We start from the raw sequence: 13,856 nt of genomic DNA on the forward strand, positions 1-13,856 counted from the left end.
TTTACTTATATGGCCATGCTGTATATATGACATGTTATTATATTGGCTATGTTGTAATGACATGTTACTATATTATGGATGTTGTATAATGACACATCTACTGTGGCATGTGCTGTAATGACGATGTTTACCTTATTTGGCATGTTATAATTGACATGTTACCATGGCATGTTATAATGACATGTTACTATATATGGCATGTTATAATGACATGTTACTATATATGGCATGTTATAATGACATGTTACTATGGCTGTTAAATAACACTGTTAGTATGGCATGTTAGTTTATGACAAGTTACTATATTGGCATGGTTATTAATCGGCATGTTATAATGACATGTTACTATTATGGCAGTTATAATGACATGTTACTATATTGGCATGTTATAATGACATGTTACTTGTGGCATGTCTTATAATTGACGATGTTGACTATATTATGGATGCTTATAATTGACATGTTATATAGTACTGGCATGTCTGCTAATGACATGTTACTATTATATATGGCATGTTGTAATGACACGTTACTATGGCATGATATAACGACACGTTGCGATGAGACGTTATAATTGCATGTTATAGCGTCACGTTATAAGTGTCGCTAAAGACGAGGCCTTCAACAAACGTTTCATTGTTAGAGATGGAAAAACGTTTATTTTGATTATTTTTAGACATTTATCATTATTTTTTTCCCCCTAGTGACGAAGCTGTGTGTTATGCGATGAACCCATTATAAGCCTACTCGAAGGCAATTATTATTCCTAGATTTATTGCGGGAAAAAAATCTGCATCCTTCGTGTGTGTACGCTTGCTCGTGATTTATCAGTTTTAATTTGTGTTTTGTCGAAGTCGTCGTTTCGTTTAGCTTATTTGTGATAGGTGAATTATGCTGATAGGGTCTATGTCTCCCTGGGTACTGCCGGAACGTACCCTGGGTACGGTCCGGTATACACGGAACGTACCCTGGTACTTATTAGATATGCCGCGACCATACCTCGCCTACTCCACTAACGAGTCTAGGGAGTCGCCTACGCCTACTCCAAACCCTAACCCAGGGAGACATAGACCCTGGCAGCGTGGAGTTATAGAATGTTCGTGAGGGGGAAGGGAGGCTTATCATTTACCTACTATATAAGATTCACATTGGAATAGATCTCTCAGATGATATCATGTAATACCACACACGGCAGCCTTCGTGACACTGTTCCTTGCCCAAACGGGTTGTATATGTTTCGTATTTTTGTTGAAATCTCTTCTCGGAAACGCGATGCACTAATATGGAGAAGATGTGATAATGCGTGCAATAAGGGTAGCATTCACTTTGATTGGCTGTTGCTCGCCTTGAGGTCCTACTTGAATACACGTCGCAATAACGTGTTATTTTTCCACGTACTCGACTCGTTTGGTTATAATTACTATTCTGTCTATTATTTCTTCACTATAAATTTTATTGTGTTGTCGCGAGAGAGAAGAGAGAGAGAGAGAAGAGAGAGAGAGAGCAGAAGAGAGAGAGGGAGGGGAGGGAGGGAGGGAGGGAGGGAGGCGAGCGGAGGGAGGTCGAGGCCGAACTAGAAGCTGCGAGCTACCGTACGACGTGCTGTCGCGAAATGAAATTCGTTTTTGGGAAAGAAATCGAGAGAAAACCGCGCGCTTAAAAAAAGACGAGCGAGTCCGCAAGCCAGAAACATCGTGAGTGGTTAACGACCGAGGTGACTTGTCACAAATTGTCACCAACTTTTTCGCGACGCATCAAAAACAGTAAACACACGACCGTCATGACTTGACTGTCACAAAATGTCACCAACGTTTTCGCGAAGCCACGCTTAAAAAAACGCGACAATTTAAGACTCGCGCGTGACACTCACACCTATTCACGGCGAATCTGACAACTGTCCCCACTCGTCCCCGCATAAAAACGCGTGACACTACTGCTCTAGCACAGAAACGGCATTCGATTCGGGATAAAAACAGCGCGAGCGTCCCAGCGGTGCGTCGGTTCGGCACATCGCGCAAAACCATCGCTCGCAACTTCCAAGCCCGACGCTGAGAGGCTGCGGCGACCACGAGTGACCGATGGTGACCTTTCCCCTCCGCCACACCGCCGAAGCCACAGCTGCAGCAGCAGCGAAATCACAGACCTTACGTCGGGCAACTGAGCGAGCGAGCGAAGTCTTGCGGTCGCCTCACTGCCGCCGCGCGGCTCCTCAGTGCATTCCGGTGATTCCCTCGAGCCAGGACGGTGGCTGGCTGTTCGGAGATTGAACCTTGATGCTGAACTGCTTCAGAGCGAGTTCCAGAGCTTCCTGGTTGCCTGCAAAGCATCGTGCATACAGATGACATGCTCAAACATATACGCCATCGTTTCCCGTGAAAGTACCACCCAATTGATCATTGTATCGTGATACTTCTATATCTAAACAAAGCGATATAGCGACATTTCTTGGGAAAGTACGTCCTAATTGATTATTATATTTTGATACTTCTATACTTTATACGAAGCAAAATTTATTGTGAAGGTACCTCCCAATCGATTATTCTATCAATGATACTACTGCATTTAAACAAAGCGATATTTCTTGTGAAAGTACCTTCCAACTGATTATTCTATATTGATACTAAGTAGTAAGTAGTAGTAAGATTGTTGAACTTGTAGAATTTTCTTGTGGAAGTACGTCCCAATTGGTTCATTTTCATCAAAACGAGATTTTCTGCATAACTACCTCTATTATAGCATGCTATAATTCATTATTGGTTCTTATATTTTGATATTATCATATTTCATCAAAGTGAGATTTTCTGCATAACTACCTCCATTATAGCATGCCCAAATTGGTTCTTATATCTTGATACTATTATATTCAAACAAAGTGACATATCCTGTCTAACCACCTCCACACAACATGCATAAACTGACTAATCGTATGTGATTTGACAATATTTTGACTAAAATTACATGATACACCTTTTCATTATTCGTCATCAACCTGAAAAATGTCGTTACAAACCACTCCAGCATGCAGGGATGTGTGTGACTCGTCTATTGGGGGTCAAGAAGTGGCAGTATATATAGTTGGCAGTAGATTGCAGATAGCCTTACTTAACAAACTTTCATTTCACTCGCGAGAAAAGATATTCATTCAGTAGACACTGGTAGAGATAGCTGTCTCTTTGAATGATGCATAACTTCTACTAACTTCACAGTAGTGGCAGGATAGACGTGGGATTACAACACAGATACGGACATATCTTACCTCCGAAGTAAGCCGACACGGCCCTGTGTAACAGCACCAGTTGCTTCTGCATGACCTTCACCTGCAAGAGCAAGTTACGCAAGAGATTAGAAAACGTTTCGGATACATGTGGCTGCGTGTCTAGCAGGAACATGGGTTTCGCACAGGTTGACGCACAGCGAAATCTTCACGTTCGCACACGCACACACGCAAGTAAAGCACGGCACGCACGGAGTACAAGCACGACGCCGCACTACAAGCAACGCACGCGCACCGCAGTACAAGCACGCACGCACACAGACGAATAGGCACACCGCACGCGTACAGCACGCAGCACGTCGGTACAAGCACGCAGCACCGCGGTACGATCGAGTACAAGCACGCAAACCCTGCACCGCGCGGACCAGCAGCACGCACGCGCGGTCAGCACTGCAGGCACGCGTAGCAGAGTACAAGGCACACGCACGTACATTAAGCACGCACGAGCAGTACAGCACGCACGCACGCACGTTACGCACGACGTTACAAGCCGCAGCACGCACGTACGGCACGCGTTACAAGCGACACGCATGTACAAGCACGCCACACGCACGGTACATGCAGCGCAGACGTACAAGCACTGGCGAGCACGTCGCAGAGTACTCGAGCCGACACACGAGTATCAAGCACTGCACGCATGCCGCAGTTACAAGCCGCACGTAGCCCAAGCACGCACCCGCGTAAGCACGCCCGGCAGCGTACGGCGCACGCCGCCACGTACTAGCACGCACGCACGCACGTACACGACGCAGTACAAGCGCACGCCGCAGTACGCACGATGACAAGCACGCCGCACGCAAGGCAGTACGCACGCAGCACGCCGGACGCACGCAGCGACGCACGCACGGCAGCCGTCGCAAGCACAAACAGCGCAATACAGCGGCGCACGCCGCACGTACAAGCACGCACGCGACGCCAGTGACAAGCGACGTATGCACGAGTCAAGCACGCACATACTAAGCAGCGAGCAGCAGCGTACAAGCACGCACGCACGTAGCACGAGTAAATGCGCCGGTACGGCAAACATGCAAGCCGTCCCACTACAAGCGCAATTCATCACAGGCGCTGACGCATTCCCGCCTGCACTCAGAATTATCTCCCCATCCCAGCCCCCCATCCGTATCCACCACCAGACTGCTCACCCGTCTCCCCCCCCATCCCAAGCCCTCCTCTCTCCCCACACACACACCTACCTCTTCCCCTCCTTCCCCACCATCATCCTTCACTTGTGCTCCTTAGCAGCTTCAGCTTACCCGTCGTTGGTGCCGAGCTTCTTCACTCTCCCCTCCTCTCCTCCTATGTTTCCATGCTCATCATCCCTTCTCCTCTATCCCCTCCCTCTTCCCTCTCCTCCTCTCCCTCCTCACTGCTTACCTATGGTCTCATCTAGACACCAGCTTCAGCTCTCCGTACGTTGTTGCGCGCTTTCTCGAGAGCGGCCTTATGCGGTCTTGTCTCTCGTCGGTGAAGAGGCAGCGAGATCGAGTGCTTGCTGAGCCTGCAGGCTCACCGCCTCATACTCTCCCCTGTACGCGTCGTACTCCAGCCCCCCCCGGCCCATGCGAAGGGGAGGAGAGCGAGATAGAGGATGGTTAGAGGTTAGTGGTAAAGATCAAGTATGTAGTTTAAGGTATAGTTACAGTATAGCATAGTATAGTTTTAGTATTAGCAAGAATGGATGACGATTGGTAGAGGTTAGGTAAAGATCAGACGGGATTGTGTGTAAGGTATAGGTGTACATATAGGAGTACTAGTTTTGTATTAGGTAAGAAGGGTAAGAGGTAGAGTTATGGGCAGGTAAAGCATGTATTACTGTCGAGTAAGAAGAGAGAGTGAGGATGGGTAGATGTTAGGTAAAGATCAAGTACATAGTTTAAAGTATAGTTACAGTATAGCATAGTATAGTTTTAGTATAGTAAGAACGGGGTAAAGATGGGTAGAGGTTAGGTAAAGATCAAGTACATAGTTTTAAAGTATAGTTAAAGTATAGCATAGTATAGTTTTAGTTTGTAGAAGGGTGAAGATGGGGGGGGGGGGGGGTAGAGGTTTAGGTAAGTAGTACATAAGTTAAGTATAGTTTAAGGTAGAGCTTATAGGTGTTAGTATTAGTAAGAACGGGTAAAGATGGTAGAGGTTAGGGTAGTAAAGCATGTATTACTGTCGAGTAAGAAGAGAGAGTGAGGATGGTAGATGTTAGAGTAGTGAAGCATATACTGTCGCGTGATCATGAGGGGAGAGAGTGAGGGTGGTTAGAGGTTAGTGGTAAAGATCAAGTATGTAGTTTAAGGTATAGTTACAGTATAGCATAGTATAGTTTTAGTATTTAGTAAGAACGGGTAAAGATGGGTAGAGGTTAGGGTAGTAAAGCATGTATTACTGCCGCGTAAGAATAGGTTTACTGTCTCATACTCCAGCCTGCATGGTGTGTGTGAGGGAGAGAGAGAGAGGATGGGTAGATGTTAGGTAAAGATAAAGTACGTAGTTTAGAGTATAGCTACAGTATAGTATAGTATAGTATATTTTTAGTTTTAGTATTAGTAAGAACAGGTGACGATGGGTAGAGTTTAGAGTGGTGAAGCATGTATTACTGCAGGTTTACTGTCTCATCTCCAGCCTGTGTCGCGCGCGTGAGGGGAGAGAGTTAGGATGGTTGTGATGTTAGAGTAGGTGTGGTGCGCTAAGAGTATACAGACCTGCCAACCTGTGATTCATGAAAATAGTAAGGCTTTTCTTTTCTTACAGCAGGCGGCCATTTTGTTTGTATGTTATGCGCGCAATGAATGATGGGACTAACTCTAGATCACGCGAGAACAACGTGAACGCGTGATCCAATATGGCTGCGCCCACAATCGCCAGATATTTCTCGGCTCACAATGTAAAAAACATTAATTTTCACAAGTCGTAAAAAATCGTAAGTTTTTTAGTTTGATCGTACAATCGTAGAAACATCATGGAATTCGTAAGGAATACGAAAAAATCGTAAGGGTTGGCAGGTCCGGGGTATACATGCATGCACACATTCACCCACCTAGCATACAGGCACACACACACACACCGCAAACTTTAAACCCAACCCTCTCGCCCCCAACCCCGTTAACGAAAGCGTGCATGCCGGTACCCCGACAGACCGCCGCGAAGCGCGTTCTCTTGTCTCGCCGCGCCCGGTCGTCGCCGCGGCGACGGACTCACCTCGCCTGCTCGTACATGCGGTACGTGTCGAGCGTGTCCACCATCGTCTTGTTGACGAGCGTGTTGACGCTCGACGTGAAGAAGTTGAGCGCGGCCATGAGCGTGTCGCCGGCGGCAACGAGCGCTCGCTGCGTCTCGCTGTTCACGTTGAACTCATCTTGAAGCTCGGGCGCCTTCACCGCCAGCTCTGTCGTCGCCATGGAGATGGAGACGGCAATTATTACACATTATTATCATACCATTAGGTTTTGTTAATATACCCTTATGTATAATTAATATATCGATATGTGTGATTATATAATTAATATACGATTATGTATAATTATGTAATTAATATACCTTTATGTATAATAAATATACCATTAGTCCGAAATTAATACACCATAGTCAATGGCATTATGTATAAATAATACAACGTCAAGTATTATTAATATAACATTACGTATAATAATACACCATTATGTACAACAAATATATATTATTACACATAGCTACAGTAACGATTAAACAATTTCGGAATCCGAACCGCCTACGATCCGTTTCCGTCGCAGAATAACGAAATAAATCAAAATAGCGACAGTAACCTGCGAAGGCATCGCCGAGCGCTCGCTGCGTCTGCACGACGTGATGGAAGTGGCTGCAGAAGGCGCGGCCGAGGCGGATGATGTCCTCGTACTTCCTCTGCGTGTCGCGCAGCAGCTCTATCTGCTGCAAATAACACATTTTACGATATTGCAAAAACGAAAACGAAACGCCGTTTCATATTAAATATAATAGAATTGCTAATTTTCACACAGACGAATACTATCACGACTATTTCCCGTTTTTACATAAAAAAAACCGCTTGTGAATTTATATATATGTATATATATATGTTGTTATATATATTTTTTTTTTCCAAGTTGGATCAAGATGGCGGTCGCGAGGGAAGAGTGAAGGATGGAATGTCATGAGAAATATTTCCACACCGGTAGTTCCCGCAACACATTCCCCAGACCGCTGGGGATGGGATAGGGGACGAAGTTAGGTTGTGCTATCTGGGGGGGGGGATACCCTGTTGACTCTCTGGTGGCCAACCTAAGCTACCAATAGTCGACAAACCCTGACTGAGAAGTGACAAACCCTAGAAAACATGCTACATGTCGGGTGCTCTCCAAGGCTCGAATACTATCACAGGGTGCGAAATTAACGGGAGTCCGGAGTCAAATACTCCCTGATTTACTGCCGGACTCCCTGATTTTACATATGCAGGAGTCCGTGTGACTCCCTGAAAATTCTGCCATATGTACTAGCTAGTTCGTTCCGGAGCACGGCTTCGCGGAATTGCCGTATTTTTTCAACTAATGTCAAAAGAAAACTTGGCAGATGTGCAACCGCATGAATCTTAAAAATAAGCACATGTGTTATTGTTAATATCAAGAGTGCATAATAGAGATATCAAGAGTGCCAAATAGAGATCTCTATTATGCACTCTTGTTAATATCTTTAGTTTTGAACTTCAGACTGCGGACTCCCTCATTTTGCTACGGACTCCCTCTTTTTGAGGGTAGAGAGTCCGTTGGACTCCCTAGTTCAAAAGTAAATTTCTACCCCTGCCATCACGAATATATATATATTTATATATATATTATCAAACCTACTAGTATATATTTATATATAATATATTATATATAATACTCGTAAATAGATAGATATACTTGTACGGATACGTCTTCAAGAGATATACATCCGACGGGCGTTGAAGGAGAGAGATGTGTTTCATCAATAAACAAAACGATAGCTAGAATGATAAATATTTCGACGTACGCGCGGCTGTCTGCTATACGTACACAGCAAGAGTAGATAACTAAAAACCAAGTTTTTATCGTTCTACTAACTTGGTACATCAACATCGCCACTCAATAATCAACCAAGCCAATGTCAATCAGCTGCCGACAGTTTTAGAGAGATCTTGTCAGAGGCTAATTCAGAGTAAATTTTTCGTACATGGCACTGGGGGGGGGGGGTTGCACTGGGGTTTATTGTGTATTACATGTATATAGTATGAATACATTATATATTCTAAACGTGAGGTACATATACGTCGTCTGGCACCGAGGTGCCCCAATCACCGAACAATAAAGGCCTTTTCCTTACCTTGGACCTGGTGATTCTACTAGTTCCCTAACGATCAGAAATCATGAACTAGAACATATACAATTACAATCACGCACTGCCACACACGTGGGTTTGCCGCGCGGCACCCGCACTGCGCGCGCGCACTACGCATGCAGGCACACACACTACGCACGCACGCAGCCCACAACGCACGCACAAGATTTGTGTCACCACACACACACACACGATTACCGCCAATATACACATTAATCCAATTACATCGTAGAACATAACGATGGGTGGTAATTTTTGTCATGCGAGCGCGCTATAAGTAACAGTTCGAATAGCCATGACGCAGAAAGCGAGGCGGAAACCTAGACTAGGCATTTAATTTCCAAAAGAAACAACAATCAACAGAAATTAACGGGCAATAAAATTTACCTAGTCGCCGCACTCACTACACATAGATAGTTCATGCCGCCGTAAGCCCTAGGATGTTTTTTAGTTCAGCCGTACATAGACCGCTTCAGTCCAAACGTGTAAATTATAACGCATAGACCAGTCCAAGGACGTGTTCTAGTTCACGGGTACATAAGCACACAGTCCATCGGTGTATTGATACTGCATGATGACCAGTCCACAGAGTTGTTACTCAGGGTTCAACGTACATATATCACACCAGAACAGTCCACGTGTATGTATACGCATCAGACCAATGTCCAAGGAGTGTTCTACTTCAACGGTACATAAAGATCGCATAGGTCCACGTGTATTATACCCGCCAAAAAATGAAAAGGCGAAAACCGCCCCCCCCCAAAAGCTTCCGAAGGAAGTGTTCTAAGTTCACGTACATAGACCACAGTCCACGTGTATTAATACGTGTAGACCAGTCCCTAAGAGTGTTCTAGTTCAACGCACATATACAACACTAGGTCCACGTGGTAATTATACCGCAGTAAACCCAGTCCAAGGAGTGTTCTAGTTCTCACGCGTACATATTACGCATAGTCCACGTGTATTATAGACCGTGTAGACCAGTCCAAGGAGTGTTCTAGTTCACGAGCACATAGACGCACAGTCCACGTGTATTATACGCGTGAGACGCAGTCCAAGGAGTGTCTCTAGTTCACGTGCATAGCCACGTCTCCTCACCAGTCCAACGTTTTATTATACCCCATAGCACCAGTCCAAGAGAGTGTTCTTAGGCTTCACAGAGGACTAGTTCTAGAAGTTTCCTTGCCAGTTGACGCCGTTATATGCAACACAGGCTAACGCTGCCACATCATAGAAAGTTCAGATGTGGACCCAACCCATCAAAAGTGAATCACTCAAGCCACGCGTGCTCACCCAAGCCACCACGCACACCAAGGAAGACGGAAGCAGGTAGCAGAGACCAGTCCCCACCAAAAACATTTTCAGTTGACGCCGTATAGGCAAACGGCAGGCAGCAGCGCGTTGCCACAGCTGAACAAATCCGCTGGTGTGGTAACCAACCATCACGTGAAACCAACTTCAAGCAGCGCGTCGCTCACCCACAAGACGAGAAGACACCGTATCGAATTCACAGGGGAGAGATAGTGATTCGCGCTAGTGGGACGGGCTCTGATTGGCTAATTTTGTCTCATTGTTTATTTTTTTTATTTTTATTTTTTGGCTAATTTGTTTGTATTTTAGTAATTAGAGGATAGGCTTAGGGTTAGGGTAGGATTTAGGGGTTAGGGTAGGGTTAACTGATTCTATATCAGCAACCTACACATGGGGGCGCGTACAGGATTTGTAACCAAGGGGGGGTTTGAGCTGTAGACTCGAACTTGGCGAGCAGGAGAGGCGGGCAAAAGGGAGGTCTGGGGGGCAACTCCCCCCATTGAGAATTTTTGAATTTAAAATCCCCTCAGATACCGTTTTTCTGCGCGAAGCAGGGGGGTCTGGGACGGCGTCCTGGTCCATCCCCCTGTCGCACGCCCGCTGATCTTATTTGCTATATTCATCTAAGTCTCTCCCCTGAGACCTATTAATACAAAGACAACCGCCCTGCTCACTTCCACCACGCATGCTGAATCTTAGCTAGAAAACACCGCTCATCGCAGCACTCGATCCTCCATCACTGGCGCCCGCAGATAGAAGCACTGACAGCACAGTGCTTCCATAAATTTTGGTATAAAATTGTGTTGCCTAAATTCTCTCTCGCAAGACTCACTCAGAATGAAATCCCAGACGTCTACCATTCAAAAAAATTTTGCAAGGGGGGGGGGCCATGCCCGCCGACCTGACCCCCCTAGCATGCAGCGCCCAAGTGGCGTAAGCTAGGATTTTTTTCAGCGGGAGCAGCCTGGGGCCCTACATTTTCAGTGGGGGGGGGGCGACAATATATAGACTTTTCTTCTGTATTATACTGGTTCTAACGGCATTGTTTTGTAATTCATAATTTTTTTATCAAACAGAATTTGTTAGTGGGGGGGGCCACCCTGGGGCCACAGAAGAATTTGTGGGGGGGGCTCGTGGCCCCCCCCCAGGCACGCCCCCCAGTAGCTGACGCCCCTGAGCGGCGCCCTAACAGCTGGGCTTGCTGTTTATTATCACTGAGTGATTTTATCCGTCTGCGCTTTCTACTTTCTTAAGACCTCTGTGGTGCGCCAGTGTTCATCAATCATTCACTCATCTAACAACGTCAACAACGCGAAGCTAGAAGCTGCGTAGCCCGTTACCCGTAACGGGACGTGCTTGGTCGCGGGAAAATGTAAATTCGCTTTTTTGGGAAGAAATCGGGATGAGAAAACCGCGCGCCGTTAAAAAAAAGACGAGGCGAGTCCGCAAAGCCAGAAACAGCATCGTGAGTGTTCAACGACCGGAGGTCTGACATTGTCACAAATTGTCACCGAACTTTTCGCCCGACCGCATCAAAAACAGTAAACACACGGTCACCGTCAATGACTTGACTGTCACAAAATGTCACCAACTTATTTCGGCGAAGCACGCTTGAAAAAAAATGCGACAATTTCAATTACTCGCGCCGTCAGGACCGCCGCTCACACCTATTCACGGCGAATTCTGACAACCTGTCCCCCCACATCGTCCCCGTGCCAACGCAATAAAAAACGCATGAACTCCACTGCTCTAAGCACAGAAACGCATTCCGAAACTTCGGATAGAAAGTTCACAGCGGGGCGCAGGCGTCCCACCAGCGGTGCGGTCGGCTCGGCACATCGCGCAAAAACGCATCCGCTCGCGAAACTTTCTCAAGACGCCGACGCTGAGAGGCTGCGGCCGACGCGCAACGATTGACCGATGGTGACCTTTCGCCTTCCGCCACATCCGGCCTCCGCCAACAGCTGCAAGCAGCAGCGAAAATCACAGACTGACGTCGGGAAAACTGACGAGCGAGCGATAGTCTTGCGGTCGCCTCAACTGCCGCCAGCGCGGCTCTCAGTGCATTCCGGTGATTCCGATCGAGCACTAGGACGGTGGCATGGCTGTGTCGGAGATTGAAACCTTGCATGCTTGAATCTGCTTCAGAGGCGAGTTCGCAGAGCTTCATGGTTGCCTGACAAGCATCGTGGCATACAAATGACATGGCTCAAACTAATACGCCATCATCGTTTTCCCGGTAGAGAGGTACCAACCCCAATTGGATCAATGTATCGTGTGATACTTCTATATTCTTAAACAATAGCGAGTATAGCGACATTTTCTTGGGAAAGTACGTCCTAATTGAATTGAATTATATTTTGATAACGTTCTTATAATCTTATACGAAAGCAAAATTTATTGGTGGAAGGTAAGCCGTTTTCCAATCGATTATTCTCATCAATGATACTGACTGCATTGTAAACAAATGCGATATTTCCTTGTGAAAGTGACCGTCCAACGTGATTATTCCTATATTTGATACTAAGCTAGTAAGTAGTAGTAAGATTGTTTGAAGCTGTGTAGATATTTTGTCTTGTGGAAGTACCGTCCCCAATTGGTTCATTTTCATCAAAACCGGAGATTGTTGTCATAACTACTCCTTATAGGCATGCCCTATATTCAATTATTGGTTTCCTTAATATTTTGATAGTTATCATATTCATCAAAGTGACAGATTTCTTGGGCATAACTACCTCTCATTAGTAGCAGGCCCCAAAAACTTGGTTCTGATATCCTTCGATAACTATTATCACCAACAAAGTGACAATGTTCCTGTCTAGACGCACCTCACACAACATCATAAACTGACTAATGCGTATGTGATTGACAATATTTGACTAAAATTACATGATACACGCACCTTTTCATTATTCGGTCATTTACCTGAAGAAAATGTCGTTACAACAACCACTCCAGCATGCCAGGGATGTGTGTGACTCGTCTATTGCGGGTCAAGCAGTGTGCCAGTATACTATAGTGGCGCACCTAGATTGCAGATAGCCTCACTTAACAAACTTTTCTATTTCAACTCGCGAAGGAAATAAAGATATTCATTCAGTAGACCACTGGTAGAGGATAGCTGTCTCTGGTTGGAATGATGCATAACTTCTACTTAACTTCACAGTAAGTTGGCAAGGATAGGCGGTCGGGATTAACAACACAGATATGGACATATCTTACCTGCGAAGTAAGCTGACACGCCTGTGTAACAAGCGAACCAGTTGCTTCTTGCATGACTTCGACCTGCAAGTGAGCAAGTTACGCAAGCAGAGTTAGAAAAGCGTTGTGCGGATACAATGTTAGCTCGCGTCCTAGCAGGAACGTGGCGTTTCACACGGTTTGACGCACCAGCGAAATCTCACGTTCGTCATCACAGCAACCACGCAACGTACAGAGCACAGCACGCAAGCGCACGTACAAGCAACGCAACACGCACAGTACAAGCACCGCACCGCGGCACGGCACGCTACAAGCAGCGCGGCGCGACAGCACGTACCACATGCACCACCAACGCACCACGAAGCACACACGCACACACTGCATTTCGCACGAGCGTACAAGCACGCACGGCACGGCGGACCACGCACGCATCAGCACGTACAGCCTCAGCTTCACGTCACGGTTGGTGCGCAGCTTCTCAACTCCTCCGCCTCCCTTCCTTCTTACCCCCCTCCCTCCTCTCCCTCTCGCCCTTGCCCCCCCCCATCCTCCTCTCACCTTGTTCTCCTCTAGCAGCTTCAGCTTCACCGTCACGTTGGTGCGCAGCTTCCTCACTCCTCCCTCCCTCCCTCCTCCGCCCTATCCCCTCCCCTGCCGCACTGCACTCCCTCCCTCACCTCTCTCCTCTCCGCCTTCCCCCCCGCCCAATCCTCCTCTCACTCTTGTTCTC

General features: G+C 46.5%; 1 protein-coding gene across 1 annotated transcript in view; it reads right to left on the reverse strand.

The window, feature by feature from the left end:
- Nucleotides 1-1,573: 1,573 nt before the first annotated feature.
- LOC106817368 (arfaptin-2-like) overlaps nt 1,574-13,856 on the reverse strand; it is a gene marked incomplete at its 5' end in the record, with an annotated part of 13,361 nt that continues 1,078 nt past the window's right edge. The window contains 7 exons of the mRNA XM_014822028.1: nt 1,574-2,316; nt 3,257-3,317; nt 4,722-4,821; nt 6,464-6,650; nt 7,048-7,171; nt 11,955-12,101; nt 13,148-13,210. Coding sequence (XP_014677514.1) covers nt 2,210-2,316; nt 3,257-3,317; nt 4,722-4,821; nt 6,464-6,650; nt 7,048-7,171; nt 11,955-12,101; nt 13,148-13,210 — 789 coding nt within the window. The remainder of the gene's footprint in view (nt 2,317-3,256; nt 3,318-4,721; nt 4,822-6,463; nt 6,651-7,047; nt 7,172-11,954; nt 12,102-13,147; nt 13,211-13,856) is intronic.

The sequence above is a fragment of the Priapulus caudatus genome, unplaced genomic scaffold (genome assembly GCF_000485595.1).
Source record: "Priapulus caudatus unplaced genomic scaffold, Priapulus_caudatus-5.0.1 Scaffold1703, whole genome shotgun sequence".
Lineage (NCBI taxonomy): Eukaryota > Metazoa > Priapulida > Priapulimorpha > Priapulimorphida > Priapulidae > Priapulus > Priapulus caudatus.